The sequence below is a fragment of the Globicephala melas genome, chromosome 7 (genome assembly GCF_963455315.2).
Source record: "Globicephala melas chromosome 7, mGloMel1.2, whole genome shotgun sequence".
In the NCBI taxonomy this organism is placed as follows: domain Eukaryota; kingdom Metazoa; phylum Chordata; class Mammalia; order Artiodactyla; family Delphinidae; genus Globicephala; species Globicephala melas.
The window spans coordinates 78,578,575-78,600,251 of NC_083320.1; the positions used below are offsets into that span (position 1 = coordinate 78,578,575).

Sequence of the window (21,677 nt, forward strand, 5' to 3'; positions counted from 1 at the left end):
CTGCTAAAATATACCTGAGGCAAGTCTTTCTTCATCAGGAGAAATAGATTTATTTTCCATTACATTTACTGTTTTTTCGGAAATATCAAAAACTGGAATCTCTTCTAGTCCACGAGACTTCACCTTGATTTATACATTCAGACCAGTAAAAAAAACACACAAAAGCGACAAATTGAAAGTAATTTTTAACAGGACTAATAGTAACAGGACCACTAATGCTGGAAAACAATCTGACATACTATGTTTCACAGCCCATTACATAATAAGCTTAGCTAATACTGCTAAGAACCCATGTTCTACTAACAACACACAAAAATAGCATTACATAGCACTGTTTTTTCAAAGAGGTGGTGTGGTTATGGGGTTTATAATATTTCCTAATGGACTTGTCAAGAATTATTGCAAATGGTAGCCATGAAAAACTACACTATATTCCCCAGGTTCAGGAACAGGGGAAAAGCAAATCTAAGGCAAAGATTTCCAAGCTTAAATAATATATGGACTTCTTTTTTTAAAATTTAAGAACACAATTTTCAAAGGTATTCCCAGGGCTTACTGATTGTTGATTGAGAAAATACTAATTTCAGAACGTTAGAGTTACCATATGACCGAGCAATTAGATTCCTACACATATACCCAAGAGAAATAAAGAATGTTATGTCCACACAAAAACTTGTATATGAATGTACCTAATAGCATATTCATAATAGGAAAGTGTGTAAACAACCCAAATGTTCATCAAGTGATGAATGGATAACCAAAACGTTGTATAGCCATAGAATGGGATATTATTTAACCATAAAAAGGAATGAAGTACTAATACCTGTGAACCTTGAAAACATTATGCTCAGTTAAAGAAGTCATTCACAAAAGACTACAGGTTATATGACTCCACTTTTATGGAATGTCCACAATAGGCAAAACTACAGAGACAAAGATTAGTGGTTGCCTTGGGGGTGAAAATGCAGAGTGACTGCTAATGAGTACAGGGTTTTTTTTTCCGGGGTAATAACAAATGTTCTAAATTTAGGTCTTGGTGACGGTTGTGTAACTTTGTGAATATACTAAAAAACCACTTAATTGTGTGTTTTGGGTGGGTGAATTTTATGGTATGTGGCTGGATCTCAATAAAGCAGATGAAATGCTTCAGCTATCAGACTGAAAATTACTAATAGTTCTTTTTTCCCCCACTGGTTAATATGTTTTTAAAGATCAAGTAAAATTAATAGTAAATCAAGGACTTCCACGAATACAGCAGAAGTCTTCAGTAGTCTGCAAACTCCAGTCCCAGAAATTCTAATAGAACACCAGCTTTCACCCTTAACAAACCCTATTTTTCATATATTCACAGTTTTGCATAGTATCAATGAATACATAAAGGGTTTCTAAATGGGTTTCAGGAGAGTCTGTGAATTCTTCTGAAATGATACACAAAATTTTCCATATATTGATACATTTTTATATGGCAAAAGCATCTTGGCTTTCATAAGAATCTTGAGAAATGTCCATGACCTAACATGTTTGTGTTAAAAGTTGATAGGAAGAACAAGTAAAAAAAAATTGGCCACAATTGTGTTGGATATCAAAATCAAAATACTGTTAACTACAAATACGCAAGATTTTTGTAAATGTTTAGATTTGAACATCTAGGCTTTCGAAATGGCAGCCATGAAACCAATCACCTATTTGGTGGAAATAAAAGAGAGAAGAGGGTAGGAAAATAGAATTCAAAGAATAAAGAGGTATTATACACAATAACAGTACAAAATGAGCAAATCTATGGAATTATAAATGAATCTTTTAAGTTACTCTTAACTGCAGGGGAAGGGAAGATAAGGCATCATATAAAATGAGCTTTTTAAGCAAGAATAGTTTAAATGCAAACTTCTGTAATTGTATTGCTCGATCATTTATTTATACGTGATGTTATGACTAACATCTAAGTTTTTACCTGCTGCTCATGATATACTCTGAGAGCCTTTTTTACATTAGACACTTTTGGAGAACGGATAGGAAGAGTTTTTATTTCAGATGCTGTAAGAGTACTCAAATCACCAATTGTTTTTATATTCTTGGCTCTAATGAGTTGTCCCAGTCCTCTTGCCCTAAAGAGATGACAGAAACAGGAAAAATGTCAAATAGTTTTATATTTATTCTGTTTGTAAGGGCCTACCCAATTGAATTTCCTGATTTAAGCTCAATCATAACTGAATTTATATAGACCCACCTAGCCCACTCTGAGGACAGGCATACGTGCATTTACTTTAAAATTTGAATCTGATGTGTATACCTGGCTTAAGCAAGACTAACCTTTACAAACATCTTATAAAGTGGAACTAATTATACTCCTTATAGTATTTATATTAGGATTAAATAAGATAATGTATGCAAAACCTGGCAAATATTAAGCACACAATTATCTTAGCCATTACTGTATTATGATCAATGCTTCTATTATTGCCATATCTCACCCATCTTCCCAGCTGCATTTTCATTTATTTCTAAAACAAAGTGTGTGAAAGTATATATAAATCAATTCTAAACATGAGAACCTTGATCATTTAAATATCCCTCTTAAGTAAGTGGCATCTCTAGGTATAAGCCAGAAGCCTAAATAACCACTTACCACATGTTGGACGTAATCTGAGGTAAAATGATGTCAACTGGTGCTACACAGTTCACCAAAGCAGGGTAAACACTTTCTGTTGGGCATGGCACAGATTCCTTAGCCATTTCTGCAATCTTAGAATAAATTTCAAAAGCTGTTAAATAGAGGTCACCTGACTGAACATGAAAATATAAAGTTGCATGAAAACTAAAGCACTTCTTACTAAACACTTCTTTGAGCTCTTAAATTTAGGGCTACGTGATCCTGGGGACAGAAATCCTTTGGCTGAAGTGGTATTATGCTAGATAGAAGAAAGGAGAAAAAAAAAACTCAGAACCCTAGATAACTGTAAATTTTACAACTTTATTTTCACAACTTAAGCCTGCAGTAATGTCTTAAAATTTTCAGAAAATGTAAAATGTAACAGTATTACTGGATCAATGACTTGCTGGATCATCATTGCCTCTTACCACCTCTTGTCTGCTTACCAAGTAAGCAGACAAAAGAACAATAAACCAAACCAAATAAGTTTTGTGTCTTAAATTTAATTTTAAGACAAATTACCCAACACAATTCCGTCTGCATGTGTATTTTTTAAAGCCTACAGCTTACCTTAGATTGCACAGTAGGTGAAGTTTTAACACTTTTTACTACGGGAGAACTATTTGAAGAATGGCACCTAACAATAGAGCATCGCCTATCAATGTCATCTGCCAATCCTGCCTGGTATATAGGATCTGCAAAGGAGACACGGCGAACCTGAAAACATAGGTCATGTTTTTATTTAACAAAATTAAAAGTTAAAAAAAAAAACCACTGTAAATTCTCATTATAAGGTTAGCCAAAAACAGAATGTGAAGCTTAATTTATTTCACTAGAAGCCAACTGCACATAGTTGTAGTTCTTCCTGGTGACTGCTTTCACAGATATTACTCAAGACCAAGGGTCATTCCAATTATCTACAGTCTAAACTGCATAATACAGCAACAAGGAGAGTGAAAGAAGGATAACAGCAGAAACTTAATGAAATTGCATGTGACAGTTAAAATTGTATAATCAAATTCTATTAACCTTACAGGCTTACTATGGACTGTAAAGAACAACGTAAAGAGGCAGAGACAGTACTAACTGGCCTCTGGTATATCTTACTAAGCTCAGTTCTTAACTCTTTGAGGGTACAAGAGTCAGCAATTGGGTGGCTTTTTTTGTCTTTCTTAGCCCAGCTTGAAGTCATTTTGGCCTCTTCTAAACCCTTTATTCACTCATTCAGCTATCTAAGCACACAACAGAGCACTTAAACCATTAAATATGTATATAAATGCCTCCTGGTCTTGATTCCCAAAAGACTGGGCAGATTTTGTACATATCTGCTACAGAAAACTACTGTATGTTGTACTGTTGCCTAAATAAAAATTAAATGAGCTACTATGAAACAAAACATGACTAGTTAACTGATACCAACAATCTAAAGCATACTGAAGAAATCAAATGCATTTTACCTTATGGCCTATTTAAACTTAAAAAATAATAATAGTAAGAGCCTCAAAACAAAAGCAAACCAAGACCAAATTGAAAAAACCTCAAGTGGTGTTAAGTCTTCCCAAGAACTAATCTCTGAATTCTCAATATGAGAATTTTCAGTATATCTTGGGGAAGTCTTCAAAATGTGCTGACTAAAAGCAAAATTAAGTGCCAGTATAATTATATTTATATATACACATTTGTATACATAAACACATGTATTCTACAGTAAACGGTAGGTTCAGTTTCAAAATTAAGTTAAGGAATGCCTACACTGTACTTTTTCAAAACATCTACTTTGATAGAGAGGACAAGTTATGTAAGCACATGCAACTTTTCCTTTTTAAATTGTATTTATTCAACAAATTATGTGCAAGTCACAGGGCCAGGGGTTAAAACAGATACATAGGTAATCCATATGTTTACAAACCAAAGTAGATAAACTTTAGTGAAGAAAATGGGGACATAAACAAAATAATTACAAATGAAATCATATCCAGAAATTAATGAAGGCACAGCCTAAAAAGATTTTTTTGTTCTTTTTAATTAAACAAGGTGTGAAAATAAGTTTATATAAATACTTAAATGTGAAACAGCATAATGTCCTAGTACATAGTAAGTGCCAACTAAAGCTACTTTATCAGTTTCTAAGTGTTTCCTCATATATTATGATATGAAGAGCAGAAAAAAAAATCACCATGAGAGATTATCTAAAGTTTTCAAAAAGTGAACAATGGTGATGGTTGTATGAAGATCTGTAGCTTAGTGCCCTGAAATAAAGGAATATCTAAAGGGCTTCAGGGTTCCCTGGTGGTGCAGTGGTTAAGAATCCGCCTGCCAACGCAGCAGACACGGGTTCGAGCCCTGGTCCAGGAAGATCCCACATACCGCGGAGCTACTAAGCCCATGCGTCACAACTACTGAGCCTGCGCTCTAGAGCCTGCAAGCCACAACTACTGAGCCCACGTGCCACAACTACTGAAGCCCACTAGGCCTAGAGCCCGTGCTCCACACAAGAGAAGCCACCAGAGTGAGAAGCCCACGCACTGCAACCAAGAGTAGCCCCCGCTCGCCACAACAAGACATAGCCCGTGGGAAGCAACAAAGACCCAACGCAGCAAGCAAGCAATAAATTAAATAAATAAATAAATTTAAAGGGCTTCAGTCTCCTTTCTCAACCTTTCCTTCTACCTGCCCTTTCCCCTAGCCACCATGGTAAATGCTCAAAATGAATGGTCATATAAACCTAATATTCTGTCATTCACCAGGTATCACCATATGGCCAAAATATTCCAATTAAACATGGACTCATTAATATTCAGCCTCAATCCCCCTACCTTGTGAACAGGTGATGAGCTTTCATCTTCTTGGGGTCTTTTTAGTCCTCTCTTTAAAATGCTGGTGGATGGAGAAGCCAAAGGAGACCAGACACAGCGTGTCTGCATGCCACTAGGACTGTCATTTGCTGACATGAGTAAAGGATCAACATCCTTTAATTTTTGAGGAGATGTATTATTGTCTTCTGATACCAGTTCAGAAACAGCTGTTTCAGCTGTCAGAGGTTGTGGTGTCTCCTCCACTTTCTCTGAAATATGGTGAACTTCTGGTAAAATTCCATCATTTCCCGCTACCATCTGACTGTCACCTAATTTTGTTTCCTCAAATTTATTAGGTTCAATATTTGTTTCAGTTTTATTAGAGTCAACCTTTCCTTCTTCAGTGCTCATCTCAAGTGTGTTGGGAACAAAACTATCGATTTCTACATTCAATCTCTTTGTTTCAGCTTCTATAGGCTTAGAGGCTTTGGTAGTTAAGTCCTCATCCTCTGTTTCATTGACACGGTCAGTTTCAGTAGTCACCTCACCAATCACTGTTTCTTCACAATTTTCCATTTCAGCATTCATTTCTCCAGATGAGCCTGGATCAGATTCATCACTTCCTCTGTCTAGTTCCCCAACTGCTATTTGTTCAGAAATCTCTAACTGAGCACTCACTTTTACAGGTGTGGTATCATCAGAATGACCAATACCTGAATTAAATTCCACAGTTATTGCTTCATCAGCACTGAGTTCTTCAGGTGCATCTGTACTCTGACTGTTTTTCTCTGTTACCTCTTCCTCTGAAATATCAGTTTTGACACTCTTTTGTTTAGAGAAGCTAGCTTCAGATTTATCATTTTCTGCATTCAATTCCATAGCATCTACTTCTCCTGGATTCAATTCTGCATTTGCTTCAACATTAACAAGGTTCTCTATAATACTCAATTCCTTTTTGGGGATAGCCTCTGGCTTTTTTTCTTCGGTCTCCAAAGTTAAACATTCCAGTGAAATATCTTTGAAGTCACCCAAACATGGGTCAATAGTTTTACATTTTTTATTAGATGGCTCCTGGCTTTCAAGAGATATTGCTACCTCAGAATCCCTATCACAAGTTTCTTCTTTAAAATTTACCATTTCAGAAGGAATAAAGTCTTGAATAGTATTTTCTTTCAACTCAGTTTCAGATATAATTAATGAATCATTAATAGTATCATTCTCCTCCTTGAGATCCAAATGAAAATTCACACTATGATGCTCATCTAAAAGTTTTACTTCTGAATACAGATCAGCTTTAGAAGTTTCTGATATAGTTACAGGTGTCTGCACATCTGTCTTTTTTGTTTCGCTGACTTTTACATCATAATTCTCTGTATTCTTTAACCCAATGAATGACTTTTCCTGAGGTTGTGATTTTTCTCCACAGCAATCACAACCTTTAGATCTCCTCACCCTCTTACTTCTCTTGTGTTGGCATTCAAGTGTTTGAAGAGTTTTCTCAGAAAGCAAAGAAATGTCTGATGTTTCTGTTTTTGAGGATTCACCCACACTATTTTCTAGAGAATCTCGCTTATGCAATCTTTTATTGGCATTTCTAGTCCTTAGATTTGATTCTGGTACAGAAGGATTTGAAAAGGAAGGTTCTGCACATTTGTCAGTTTTACTTTTTCCCTCGAAGGTATTTGATACATCACCAAAAACTTGTAATAATTCTGAAGATATTGTAGAATCTTGAAGAGTTACAGTATTACTTTCTTCTTTTTCACAGATCTGAGATTTTGTATCTTTGTCTACTTCAGAATTCCCTTTATAATCATGTGTCTGACTTTCAACCTTTATACATTCCTGTTTTACCATTCTCTCTTCTTGATCTTCAATGTCAACACTGTCACTGCTTTTGTTTTTCCATTTTCCAGATCTTTTCTTTTTAGAACCTTCTTCTTTTGCCTCAGAACTATCAGATTCTGAGTTTTCAATGCTGGAAAGTAAACCCTGGGATGCTCTTCTGGTTTGATACCGTGTTCGTCCCCTTACTGTTTTCTCAGAGGATTTATCTGCAATGTCCTGGGCACCATCTCCCTCAGATTTAGTAGTCTCAAGATCTGGCTTTCTTCTATTTTCATCGATTTCAGCATTAGCGCTGGTTTCCCCAAAAGTCTTCTCATGTAAATTATTTCCTTTCTCAATTAAATTTTCCTGTACAGTTTGTTCAGAAATCAATTTTTGCTTAGGTAAAACATCATCTTTTACATGCAATGGACTCCTCTGCAGAGTCTTTTCTTCTTCCTTACGTCTTTCCCTTTTTTGATTATTTTCTTTATCTTGGCTATCAGTGGTTGGCTCTGCTGTTTCTGAACGTCGCCTTAAAGATCGTCTAAGGGTTTTATGATTTGGAGTTATCTGAACATGACTATCTTCATTTACTGTTTGATCTGTTGTTATTATGGCTGGGGGTGTGTTTTCTTTGGATTCCAAATTAATTTTTAAGGTTTTCTCCTCTACAGTACTGTTTTCTAATAGTATAGTATTTTCTATTGTTGGTTTAAGCATCGTATCCTCATACTCCACTGAAGACTCAGAGAGATGAACCTGATTATCTAATGCACATTCTGTTTGATTAAGCAAACCAGGTGGGTTATTTTCTAAGGCTACCATGCCATCAACAGATTCCCGAGTACTTTTCTCCTGATCAGATCTCATCAAGGACTTAGACTTTTTATTCCCTATTGGTTCAGGCTTACTCGACCTTCGGACTGATCTCTTAATCCCATGCACTGTTTTTGCAGAGTCAGATTTTGAAAGAGCCACTTCTCTTTTCTTTGCTTTTGGTGGATTATCTGTTTTAGCCGTGCCTTCCTGGTTATTTTTCACTATAACAGCTGATGACATATTATTCAACGGGGATGGACTAAAGGGTCTATTTTCTGAGCCATCAAACTTCTCCAAAGTAATAAAGGATTGCCTTCGACTTGCAGGCTGTGGGGGAGGAGTTCCAGAAATAGTGGCATTAGAAACCGAGCTACTGCTGACACCAAATGTATTTTCTGTACTAGATGCACATTCAGTTGGCGTCTTCTTTGATACAATTAAAGCCTTTTTCCTGGCATCATTACTGCTCAGTATTTCTGGATTGGTTTCCTCAATAGAACCACACTCATTATTCGAAAGGGAAGCCTTTTCAAGGTGTTCATCCATACCACAGTTTTCCATGACATGTTGAGGAATGACAATGTCACTCTCCTTTTGTTCCTCCTGCACAGAAATGTACATATACATATAGATTAACCAGCAAACAAGTCTGACTTTCTGGGGAAATTTTTGTGTAAAGCTTTAGTAATTCAAAGGGCAATGTGACTTTCAATATTTTGCAAATTTTCCAAAGGTGATGGTAGATGCCCATTAATTTATGTTTCCAATTGTAAGTATTCAATAAAGCCAAATACATTTAAACACACATGCACTCACACACAGATGCAGACCCACACATATAATGACTATAATTCTGCTAAAGTCTGCTAAGGAAAGTTAAGAGATTATACAATAAATCTTAACATTAATATAAGAGACTCCATAATAATGGAAGGGTGATTCTAAAAACCCCAAAATATGAAATACCAAATATACCTTAAATATCATCTTGGAATCTTCCTTGGATTTTTCAGTTAAAGTAGGAATTTCCCTGAAATAAATAACTGCATAAATTAGAATACTGTTAATTAAAAATTAGAAAACCAGTTACTTCAACAACTTCCATACTTACATAGACTCTTCCTGACCATACTGAGAAAATAAAGTATCTTGTGAAACATCCAGATTATTATACATGGCAGGAATATCACACCTGAAAAGGATTTTTTTATAAGCAACTTCAATATCTGATATTCCTACAACTAGAAATTAAACTTACAATTCTACATCTAGTTACATTTTAAGAATAATATAAAATCAAGGTTTAAATGCTTATTTTCCAGATTTTCCATGAAACCATCTCCCCTACCTTTTCCTCCCATACCTCAATAAAGGAATTGTTTAGAAACATTTAGCGCATTTCAAGGCAGCCTTATACATTATGAAATACAGTTATGCACAATCTTTTTGACACTTAAAATATAGCAGCACAGAATACACAGTATCTTAGTTATAAACTCAAAATTATGGTTTGCCGCATGAAATCTAAATGTAAATATGGAATACTCTATTCAAGATAAAAGTACTACAAACCTCTTTGTTTTGAGTACTTCTTTCTGGTGTTCAGTTAGTATCCTTTCCTTTGTTTCTTTTCCTTCTGGAGGTATAAACACAAAGTCAGTAGACTTTTCTTCTTCCAAAGGCATTTCACTCTTTGCTTTTGGAGTCGAAGACTCTAGTTTCAACTGCAAATTGAAAACGTTAATGCGCATTTTGAGTTTCCAAATTATTTTCCAATACTTCAATCAATCTCTCTTCAGGCACTCTGATAAAGGTTTTTGATAATGACTAGGAAGTTTGAAGTTCAAACTCATACAATATTCCTGGTTAACAACAATTAGTACCATGTCCTTAACTTTCATTCTGCCTCTACTAAATACTCAGAAAATAAAAATTATTATACCTCTTTAAAAAGTAGGCAAGGACTTCCCTGGTGGCACAGTGGTTAAGAATCCACCTGCCAATGCAGGGGACACAGGTTTGAGCCCTGGTCCAGGAAGATTCCACATGCCGCGGAGCAACTAAGCCCGTGCACCACAACTACTGAGGCCTGTGCTCTGGAGCCCGCGAGCCACAACTACTGAGCCCACGTGCCACAACTACTGAAGCCCATGCGCCTAGAGCCTGTGCTCCGCAACGAGAAGGCCACGCACCACAACAAAGAGTAGCCCTCGCTCGCTGCAACTAGAGAAAGCCAGCGTGCAGCAGTGAAGACCCAATGCAGCCAAAAATAAATAAATAAAATATATAAATTTATTTAAAAAAACAAACAATGGATCTCCATTTCCTTTTAAAAAAAAAAATGTAGGCAAATGTGTGCTTACCAAAAAAGCATGGGCAAATGTTTTTCAGGCCAACACACAGAAATCAAGTGTTTTGGCAGGAGGAAAGTATATCTGCAGTTTCAAGTTGAAGCACAAACTACTCAAATTAAGTAAAAGGTGCCAAAATAATATGTCCTACATACCAATAATATTGGTACCATAATGTCATTTTTACAAATTTTCAGCACAGTTGTTTTCATTCTACTTTTCAGTTGCTACAAGACTGTGTCAAAGTTATTCTTTAAAAATAACGTATTTCTTTCATTTTGCCAGGGCCATGGTCTCAAAATTCCAGAACACCCCTTTACTGGAGGTCCTGGAAGAAGAATTATTATCTGAAAATTGGTTAATTGGCCACTAGCTACTAGATATTTAGTTTTATATATGAGCTTACAACAGATGTCTTGCGGATACATTCTCTTCCTATTCAATAACAGAAGTTCTAAAACATTCTCCTTTCATGCTACCTATGTTACAGTTAATCTTATTTAGTTTCATTCCACCTCAAGGGGGCTGCTGCCTCGAGTAAATATACTAAACAAATGCTCAGTGTTATGCAGACTTAACTTTACTAAGAAGTAATCATCTCCCAAGGCTTCTAGGTTACCATGCCATCTTAATAGTCTTCCCAGGCCACACTTTACTATTTCCCTACAATCCCATCTTTTATTTAGTGTTTAACAGGTTTTTCTTCCAATCAAAAGTTGTATATTTGCAAGCTACCACATACTTTAATTTTAAAAGTTCTATTAAATACACTTTGAAAAACATACTTTAGCTGGTGGTTTCATATTGTCTTTTGTATCCTTTGTTTGTGCCAAAAAAGAATCTCTTTTTCCACTTGAGGTTCTTTCCATGCCACTTATCTTCATATTTAACTGTGAATTTTCTGTCTGTTTTTGTAAAAGTAAAACAATTTCATTATGTGCAAATGTTTTTTATTTATCCTTTTCACATTTTGATAATTACAGTCTAATCAATACTCATTTCAAATTTCTTTTGACTATTCATACCTACTAAGATCATGTCAAAGAAAGCCACTGTCTAATGCAGTAACAGCAAAGATTTGTTGTCTCCAACTTACATAGCAATAGTTGTTTTGCATCTTGAAAATAAGACATATCAAATAAACACTATAAAAATGAATCGAATTATTGAACTCAAATACCCCTCTTATTACTGGAAATTGTTTTAAAAGAAAAACCAAAGCCATAAAACTTTAAACAATAAAACATACATGACAGAAAATACTATCAGGTCCCTCCCAACAGAATATATGGCTTTTTCAGGCCAAATTACACTGAAGGAGTCTAAACAAGTCTAGATAATTATCTGATAAGTATTTTTATTCTACCCAAAAACCAAAACTAAGTAAGAGCATTTCTCTTAAGGTTCTAAACAAAAAAATAGTGAGACTCCATTTGTTGTTGAATAGGAAAAAATTGCCTAAGGGTGTTCTACCTGATGAGTATATATATAGTGCTTCTATCTTTACTTCTTCATCTTTAGACCGTAATCAAGTACTATTAGCCAAAGTAACCTTGGTCCAAATGGATAATGTGATATCAAGGATGTGTTTCTCTGGCAGAATGAATGAGATTCAATGCAAAGAAATGAGAAAATGAAGTGTAGCTCTTGCTTACATAGGGATTAGTAACTAGTATTCCCAGTTTATATAAAGCAACATTTAACCATATATTTCAATAATTCCAACCTTTGCAAAACAATATACAAGGTGCCATAGTTAAATAAAAAAGATCATTAATGAACAAGAACCAGAGATTATTTAAATGAGACTCCATGGTGAAACTGACTGCCCTTAATTCCTAAGTTTTCTAGGCCACACAAGTAACGTCATGGAAAACTGTTACGGAACACTTCTGTTCAGGTTTTACTTGTTTATCACTTCAGTAAAACATACTAAGCTTTTGTCCTTTTTAAAACTACACTGAAACGCAATAAAAGAACTACTCAAACATCATGCAAAAGTAAACAACGCCCCCCCACCCCGACACACAACTTACTGTATCTGAATATGGTCCACTGGATTCCTCAATAATTTCAACATTTTCCAAACCAGGCAACAGAAGCAGAGATTTTTGTTTGGCTTGTTTTAGTATTGGTCTTCAAAAAAATACATAAATATATATGCCTTAAGTAAGCAGTACTGATGACACATTAACAAGAACACTTTAATTATAATTTTAAAGTGGCAAAATACAGCCAACTTAAAGACTTTTTTACTCCACATATATAAAACTGGGAGAAATTACAGACAATATTTGAATTTTTCACTAAACTCTTCAGTTTCTGAATTTTATTCTTTAAAAAGTTTTCCAATTTTCCAAATTTTAATCATAAAATTTTGAGCAAAAGTAGACTGTTACATTAAGTACATGTCACTTAGATTTAACAGCCATCAATTTCCTGCCTTTTGCTGGAAATTTCTTTTGTTAAGGATAATCTGAAATTGCTTTTTATGTTCCTAAAACTAAGGTTACTCTAAGGACCAAAGCAAAGGGTCAGATAATTTTAATCATCACCATGTACTCCAAATAATAATATTTCAACTAAGAAATCCTCTGCAATGATTCCTCATAAGGAAATTTTATGTTAAAACCAAAATGTCAATACATAATCGGAACAGAGTAACTGTATAAAAGAGTTTTGTTGTTAGCATACTTTAACTCCTCAGGATAAATCAACATCGTCACTTTAGCAAATGTGGCATTCCAGAACTGAGCACTTTGTTTTCTAATCTGTTTATTCTTGTGTGAAAATACTATGCATAATAATGGCGAGATCTGTTCAAGAAGTTCACTGTCATAAGTCCCAGTGTAGCTGACGTGTAGACAAGCAATAATTTCTCCTAGTAGCTTTTCTAACTAGGAAAAAGAAAAAGTTCATTAGGATAACACTTAGAAATGTTACTTTTCAAACAGAAAAAATAAAAGCACAAAGCATACTAAATTAAACTCACAGAACATGCTGTTATTTCAATTTTTTTTTTAAAGCTCCCATCACCTTCAATATATAACACTCTTTATAGGCAAGAACTTACTTTATCGATACAACAGCTTGATTTCAAGCTTATTCTCCATTAACAGAAAAAATTATGTTTTCACATAAATTATAAGTTTTACCTATAAAAACCTTGGAACCAATTACTTTCATATATAAAGGGATGAGACAGGAGATGAGTTATATGAATTTAAAGCAATATTAAATCTTCCTTTAAAAAACTATCCTTTGATTATATCCACGTCTTGTTACTAAAAGTTCATTAAAATTAAGGTGTAATAATGACCCTTTAAAAAAAAATCAGCAAAATTATATTTAAGGAAGACAATTATTTAAATCCTAAAATTTTTCTTCATGAAAGTGTATTTTATGGACAATGTCTATTTTTACCTTGTTGTTCATACAACTATATACTTTAGGAACTTCATCAAACCTATGAAGAAAAACAGAGTACCATTTATATTTTAGAACATTAAACCTAGAAATATCATAATGCAGCACAAAAAAAAAGAGACACGTGTAGTGATATACAAAGGTGCCCCAAGACCTAACAAAAATTGTCAAACTGCAAACATTTAAACACGAAACAAACCTGTCTTTAAAATAGGAGTTAAAGAAAAACATCTGGAATAGACCCGAAGTATTAATACCAGTCACTTGTTTCCATGCTTTTTAAAAAGCATTATTATTTTTGATGAACTTAAGGACTAAAGAAGATTTGCAAAAACTTAATGGATTTGGAGTTCTAGTTTGTAGTTTATAAAATCTGTTCCTAAAGATTTCTCTATGAATTTATGAAAGACAAGCTGTATTATAACTGAACCACACAGCTTGCTATAAAGAACATTAATGAATTCTTCCAAAATGCTTCTTTCAGGTATGTTACTTGGGATTTTTTCATGTTGTTTTTTAGGCACTGGTTTCTTTGGTTCAAATGTAAAAGGTAATGTAAATTAATACAAACTTCTGGAGGGTAATTCAGAAATTTAAATGCATATACCCTTTGAACCAACCATTTCAATTTTAGGGCCCTGTTCTGCTATTTAGTGGCAAATGATTTATGTACACATATGCTCAAATGTGATATTGTTAGTTATAAGGAAAAAGACTAGAAAACATATGTCCGCCAACAGGAAATTGGGTAAAGTTTCATGAAGCCCTACGCAGACCTTAAAAACAATGAGACTCTTAGGTGTATGATGCAAGATGCATCCAATATCCTAAGTGCATACTGTATATAATAATGAACTGCAAAGCAGTATGTCAAGTCATATATATCATACATTTACGAGGTATGCTTTTTGTATTAACAGTTCTGAAAAGACATGCACTGAAGTAAAAAGAGGGTTGGATTAATCATGAAAAATAAAGTGACTTCCAATTTCTACCTCATACTTATTTATTACTTGAACTATCTTTTTAACAAAAGCATAGTTTCATATATTACCCTTTCCACTAAACTTTAAAGATTAAGATCTTTAACAGCAAAGCTGATATGAAAACAATAAACGTTTGCTACCTAAATCTAGTTATATATGTTTAATTCAAAGTTATTAAGCCAAAATACTTACTTTGAGTTTTCGTAAAATAATGCCAGAGGTCTTGTTAAAGTTGCAAATATTTTTCGGATCATAAAAGGCAAAGAAATATGTCCAAGTACATTGGAAAGAATGCTGGTGATTGAGTTGCCAATAGCGAGGAGAGTATCAGAATGTACTTCCTTGAGGCTCAGAGTGTGGAAAGAATAGGTCACTCTCACAATAAGTTTAAATAAAGAAGCCAATTTTCCCAAGGGCTCCTTCTTCTTTTTGGACCAATCTGAAGGTCTCTGTGGTGCTAGGATAAAATTAAACTTATTAAAAACTCAAGTGTGTTCAAAAGTGTCACTCATATTTACAATTTATGTCTCACATTTACATGACATCTACATCTAATACATGTGTTTCTGTAGAGTGATACCCACAAATCTTAAAATGAAATACCATTAGTGGATAAACATCACTACAACATTATCTCTAAAAGAGAATCAGAGATAAGGGAAAACTGGCAGAGCTAGAATAAGAATTCCACAAATATGACTCTATTTTCTCTAAGGAATTTTTAAATGCATTAAAATTTTTATTTTATAGTCTCAGAATTTCAACAACTAATTTGTAAGAAAACACTAAATTATATAAGCTGTGCTCCAAAATTAAAAGTTTAAAGTCCATTTTAAAAAATAAGAAACAAGATTTCCCTTAGAATCATTGCTTCCTGGCTCATCTATAGTACACTAAACCCCACAAATTAATACTGAACAAGTCAGAGATCCAAATCCTCAGAAATAATACAAGGGAAAAAGCCTAGATTTAAAGAAAAAGATGTATCTCCAACGGCTTGGGACTTAATGCTGACGAAGCAAATCTGGCAGCGCCAGGATGGTGCTGCTGGAAAGTGAGCAGTTCCTGACGGAGCTGACCAGGCTCTTCCAGAAGTGCCGGTTGTCGGGCAGCGTGTTCATCACCCTGAAGAATTGTAAGCAGCTGTGGATGCAGCAAGGCCGGAAGGGAGCTGGGAGGCCGAGCGATGCCCCGGCCCGGGTGCCCAGTGACTGGGAGCCACAGGCAGAGTCTGTCTGCCGCGCGTCCCCGCCTTCCCGTAACTTCCTCCACCTGATGATGGTCGAACTAAACCCATTCCAAGGAAGGGTTCTGTGGAGGGCTTTGAGCCCTCAGACAACAAGTGTCTGTTAAGAGCTACTGATCGGAAAAAGAAGATCAGCACTGTGGTGAGCTCCAAAGAAGTGAGTAAGTTTCAGGTGGCTTATTCAAACCTATTGAGAGCTAACATGGATGGGCTGAAGAAGAGGGACAAAAAGAGCAAGAGTAAGAAGAGCAAAGCAGCGCAGTGAAGGGCACCAGGTTTCCTGCTTTCACCAGTTAACCACTGAATTGCTATTTTTCCTTTGGTTTTTACTTTTGGCCACAAAGCTGGGTTTCTGATTCCTCTACAATAACTGTTTTCATGTGAGATTAGGGTCATTTTTGGATGGAAGAAGGGCTGCAGTGTTTACAGGGTAGTTACAAGAAGCCAGTTTATTTTATATCTGGCTAAGTGGTCTGTGTTGTATGGTTGTATGTTTCTGGATAATAGTTTACAGTCTCTGTAGCCGTCTGTGAAGAGCACTGTATCATTAAACCTGTATATATCAGTAAAAAAAAAAAAAAGAAAAAAAAGAAAAAGATGTATCTGTCCAACTTTCCTTTGCACCCTTCTTAGACTCCATCTCTCTCCAGGGGTAAACCCATTATGTCTTTCAAGAAAATCGTACCTATTCCAAAATTACCTTTGTTTCCCTCAAAGAATCCATTCTTTTAAGGTTAAGATATCTCAGATTTAAGAGAAAACTCTAATGCTTATTAATTAAAAATATCATGTGGTGAAATGAAAAACAAGTGTTGCTACTGAAAGGAAGTCAACCTTCTTCCCTAGAATCAGTTTTCCATACATGAATAATTTAAATTGGAAAGGCCACCCAGAAATTCTTGGCTAGTATGTTGAGGCTGAAGACAGCCCGTAGTCAGGGGAGCAGTTACATACAAGAGACTGATCAAACAGTATATATGCTGAGGCAGGTAAATAGAGAAAAGGGATATCCAAGACTAGAATAAACCTTATGATATGAGAAAATAACTGAAAGTAAATCTAGAGACATAACTGTGTAGTTCACAAACACACCAATGTATTTCCCACCTCTGTCCACTCAGAGATCCAGAAGCAGTGACACCTTAATAGCAATGAACAGATTTTGGTTTCTAAATGCCATTCTCAGCTAAAAGGAACCATATTCCTTGGAGATATGGCTAGTTCCAGGCTGAGGCAGGGAAAAATATAAACATCTTATGTCAAAGTTCTCAAAGAATAATGGAAACATATGAAAAGGTTAATAGATGCCAACAAGAACATTAAATTTTAATAGAAATAAATTATAGCCTAGTGAATAACAGAAATCCATGCTGATAAAAACAAAATAAATAGGGGACAAAGGAAGCTATATCTTACATTAGGATGTCACTTGCCCCTGTAAGTGTCTGGTGCTTAGTGGCTTGATAAATAATTGTAGAATGGTTTATTATGGAAACATAATGAGATAAATAATTAAAATGGGGACAGCTTTTAGAATTAATGTAATTAAAGCAAAGGAGATAAACTCCTTGATACAAAGTAATGTAATTAAATGAAACAATATGAACTACCACTTTGGGAAACATCATAGTGTTTTAAGCAAGAAGCATCAGTGGCTGAAAAACTCATGGGTAAAAAAGTATGCTGGGTTAACAAGATATTTACACGGTCTCAAAGTACCTGCCACAAAACATTAACTTATTAATTATAAGTATTTACTAATTAACTTTACAGTAGAAAACCTGGCAGATACCATCTTAACCAAACAGTAAATGTTAATAACATCATTAGTAACGGGACAAACTGACTTGTGTGCCTGTTGACATAATGCACTGAAAAATATACTTCTGTAGTATCCCAGTGAAGAAATGAAATCTCAATCTAATCTTGAGGAAATACTGACAGAGCCCAATTGAGAGACGCTCAAAAAGTAACTTTATTTGTATTCTTTGCTTTTTTATAAAAAAAGATTTATTAATTAAAAAAAATTATTTATTTTATTTATCTATTTTTGGCTGCCTTGGGTCTTCATTGTTGCGCACAGGCTTTCTCTAGTTGTGATGAGCAGGGGCTACTCTTCGTTGCAGTGTGCGGGCCTCTCACTGCAGTGGCTTCTCTTGTTGTGGAGCACGGGCTCTAGAGCGCAGGCTCAGTAGTTGTGGTGCATGGGCATCTTCCCAGACCAGGACTCAAACCTGTGTCCCCTGCATTGGCAGGCGATTCTTAACCACTGCACCACCAGGGAAGCCATGCACTCTTCACTTTTAAAGGTCGTGAAAGACAAGACTTGGGAAATGTTCTAGATCAAAGACTTGTCTACAAGTACTTTGAAATGGTTCCAGGAAATAAAAATAAAAAGTATAAAGGGGAGTGGGGGATGAAAATAATAAGACAAAAGCAATCAACTGACAACTGAGGAATCTGAGTAAAGAATGTTTAGTGTTGGGCTTCCCTGGTGGCGCAGTGGTTGAGAATCTGCCTGCTAATGCAGGGGACACGGGTTCGAGCCCTGGTCTGAGAAGATCTCACATGCCGCGGAGCAACTAGGCCAGTGAGCCACAACTACTGAGCCTGCACGTCTGGAGACGCTCCGCAACAAGAGAGGCCACGACAGTGAGAGGCCCGCGCACCGCGATGAAGAGTGGCCCCCGCTTGCCACAACTAGAGAAAGCCCTTGTATAGAAACGAAGACCCAACACAGCCAAAAATAAAAATAAATTAAAAAAAGGCTCAACATTACAAAAAAAAATGTTTAGTGTCTGTGTATAATTTTTGCAATGTTTCTCTAAAACAAATTACAAAATAAAAGTTATCCAAAAACTCTCAATGTGATCCTTATGCATATTTATGAATAATAATAATTTTCTTTCAACTAGTTCTAATTTTTGTTTCCTCTCCTCCTCAACTTTTGCTGGCAGCTTTTAGAAATCTCCCCTAGTTTCCATAAATTTAAACAGCAAGAACACCTCTTGTAAGACAAGGAATGAAGACAAAAGACTTCTAATTCTGGGTTTACAGATCATGGATAGAATGGATATTCAGTTAATTCTAATTTTTCAGAAGTAACAAAATAGGTAAAATTATGTCCACCTGGAGCTCATCATCTTGCCTTATCAAACTTCGGTGGCTTACAAAATAATTTCTGATATCATCTGTTATATAACCTTTATAGTTATTTAGAGAATTTTATTTTTTGGACTAAGAGGTAATCAGATTAAGTGTTGCTCAGCCCAAAAGGGGGCTGAGATTAAAAACAAAAAAATCCAAGCACATCCATTTCTGTGGCATCAAGGCTGGGATGCTCTGACCTGTAATACACTTTAGTCACATAACATCTTTTTCTACATTACTATTTAAAACTGAAACTCCCCCCAAAAAACCCTAAAAATATTTTATGTTCTAGTAATCTTTACACTAATTCATCAAAGATAGATCTTATTAAAAGAAAACTGAGGGACTTCCCTGGTGGCACAGTGGTTAAGAATCTGCCTGCCAATGCAGGGGACACGGGTTCGATCCCTGTTCCAGGAAGATCCCACATGCTATGGAGCAACTAAGCCCGTGTGCCACAACTACTGAGCCTGTACTCTAGAGCTTGAGAGCCACAACAACTGAACTCGCATGCCACAACTACTGAAGCCCGCGCACCTAAAGCCCATGCTGCGCAATGAGAAGCCACCGCAATGAGAAACCCACTGCAATGAGAAACCCACACACCACAGCAAAGAGTAGCCCCTGCTCGCTGCAACTAGAGAAAGCCCGCACGCAGCAATGAAGACGCAATGCTGCCAAAAATAAACAAATAAAATAAATTAAAAAAAAAAAAAGGATATGAACCTTAAAAAAAAAAAAACCCAAAAGAAAAGAAAACTGAGTATGTTCTCAATCTTTCAACAGGAAAAGTAACCTTTAAACATCCACATTTTTCATTACTGGAAGGTTCTTTCCTATACAGTATAAAAATATATAATCACTGGTAGAAATATATAAGTTCAAAGAACCACTTAGTAGAATAAAATAGCTCAGTATTTATTACAACATAATTTAGAATTAACCAAGAAACATAGTTATAAAAATAAGACAACTTGTTATGATTTCAATTGTCCAATTTTATACAGTAAAAATTGAGTTAAACTTTTAGCATCATTTTAAATTTCCTGTAAAACCATAACTGATTAATCACTGCCACGATTTTCTATGCAGTTGAATGTCAATTTAATGATTATTTCAAATCAGGCTACCAAATAAGAACATTTTAACAAACGTCAAAGTTTTTTGTCCAGATAATCCCTTGTCCCAGATGGAGTAAGTAAAATCATTTGTATTATTAGACAATCTCTAAATAGGACAATATTTATGTTTCTGCATCATAAAAAGGAGTTAGATTGGGGGGGGAGGGTGAGAGAGACACACACACACACAGAAGGAAAGAGAGCAAGCACGTGAGCTACTAGCATAGTAACTAACATGGTTACACAGCACCAAAAGTAAGTAAGTAAAATGAGATGGGAAAAGCTATTAGGATTTGCCCTGACAACAGTTCAGACAGCCATGTTTATGATATATTAGGTAAGCAAATAAAATACTTACATTTAATTTTGGGCTGATACTTAATATTATATGGTGAAAAGTCGATGCAATCAACCATTACAGTAATAATATGAGTGATCCTATCCAAGAACAATAAATTCTAGGAAAGAACAGTTAAGTATTATATTAGAATCTTTTAACTACTGGCATGGTTTATATAAAGTGTAAGCATGAACAAAAATATAAGACTTACCTCCCACATATAACATATAGTAACACACATGTCATAGCTTATACCATTTAAGGTACATTAAGTATATGGTTATGAATATTTCCCAGTTAACTGCTGTGTGCCAAGTACTATACCTTTTTTTTGTTTCTCAATATTTATGGAAAATAATTCAGCTTCAAGATGCCCATAAAACTCAGCATATAAACCAATAAATTGAAAATGGAAGAGCTAGGTTCAAACTTAGATTCTTTACCAAATTTCTCTTCAAAATTACAAAAGTGTTCACTAAACCCAGCAGAAACAAAATGTGAAATGTTGCTAAAGCTCCCCGATACCCTTTCCTCCTCCCTCCTCAAATCCAAATGAAATAAAAATAAAACCTTAGAAGCATCAGACATTTTTCTGGAAATTTTTTTTAAAGACAGGGGGGCAGGGCTTCCCTGGTGGCGCAGGGGTTGAGAGTCCACCTGCCGATGCAGGGGACACAGGTTCGTGCCCCGGTCCGGGAAGATCCCACATGCCGCAGAGCGGCTAGGCCTGTGAGCCATGGACACTGAGCCTGCGCGTCCGGAGCACTCCGCAACGGGACAGGCCACAACAGTGAGAGGCCGCGTACCACAAAAAAAAAAAAAAAAAAAAAAAAGACAGGGGGTCAAGGGAGACTGAAAATAGAACAAAGGAAATCCCAGCACCATGAGTCAAAGAACACCTCAAAAATAGTGAGCTTTCCGAGAAGAAACTGAGTAACAGAAGACACAGGGAGGGTTCTGAGA

At 35.5% G+C, this 21,677-nt stretch overlaps 2 protein-coding genes across 2 annotated transcripts in view; one reads left to right on the plus strand and one right to left on the minus strand.

The window, feature by feature from the left end:
- The window catches only part of RIF1 (replication timing regulatory factor 1), a 56,862-nt gene that overhangs the window by 6,886 nt on the left and 28,299 nt on the right, over positions 1-21,677 (minus strand). The window contains exons 21-35 of the mRNA XM_030852793.2: positions 20,733-20,832; positions 15,050-15,314; positions 13,869-13,911; positions 13,140-13,342; positions 12,482-12,581; positions 11,231-11,350; positions 9,667-9,818; positions 9,206-9,286; positions 9,070-9,124; positions 5,467-8,697; positions 3,221-3,367; positions 2,832-2,909; positions 2,627-2,742; positions 1,952-2,105; positions 15-123 (exon numbers count right to left, since the gene is read on the minus strand). Coding sequence (XP_030708653.2) covers positions 15-123; positions 1,952-2,105; positions 2,627-2,742; positions 2,832-2,909; positions 3,221-3,367; positions 5,467-8,697; positions 9,070-9,124; positions 9,206-9,286; positions 9,667-9,818; positions 11,231-11,350; positions 12,482-12,581; positions 13,140-13,342; positions 13,869-13,911; positions 15,050-15,314; positions 20,733-20,832 — 4,954 coding nt within the window. The remainder of the gene's footprint in view (positions 1-14; positions 124-1,951; positions 2,106-2,626; positions 2,743-2,831; positions 2,910-3,220; positions 3,368-5,466; positions 8,698-9,069; positions 9,125-9,205; positions 9,287-9,666; positions 9,819-11,230; positions 11,351-12,481; positions 12,582-13,139; positions 13,343-13,868; positions 13,912-15,049; positions 15,315-20,732; positions 20,833-21,677) is intronic.
- Positions 15,851-16,671, plus strand: LOC115851059 (signal recognition particle 14 kDa protein-like). Its single transcript, XM_060301500.1, has one exon. The coding sequence runs from the start codon at positions 15,896-15,898 to the stop codon at positions 16,208-16,210; it is 315 nt and encodes a 104-aa protein (XP_060157483.1). The 5' UTR covers positions 15,851-15,895; the 3' UTR covers positions 16,211-16,671.

Excerpts from the sequence above, each read along its gene's own strand:
- LOC115851059 (XM_060301500.1), top strand. The coding sequence starts at position 15,896 with ATGGTGCTGCTGGAAAGTGAGCAGTTCCTGACGGAGCTGACCAGGCTC.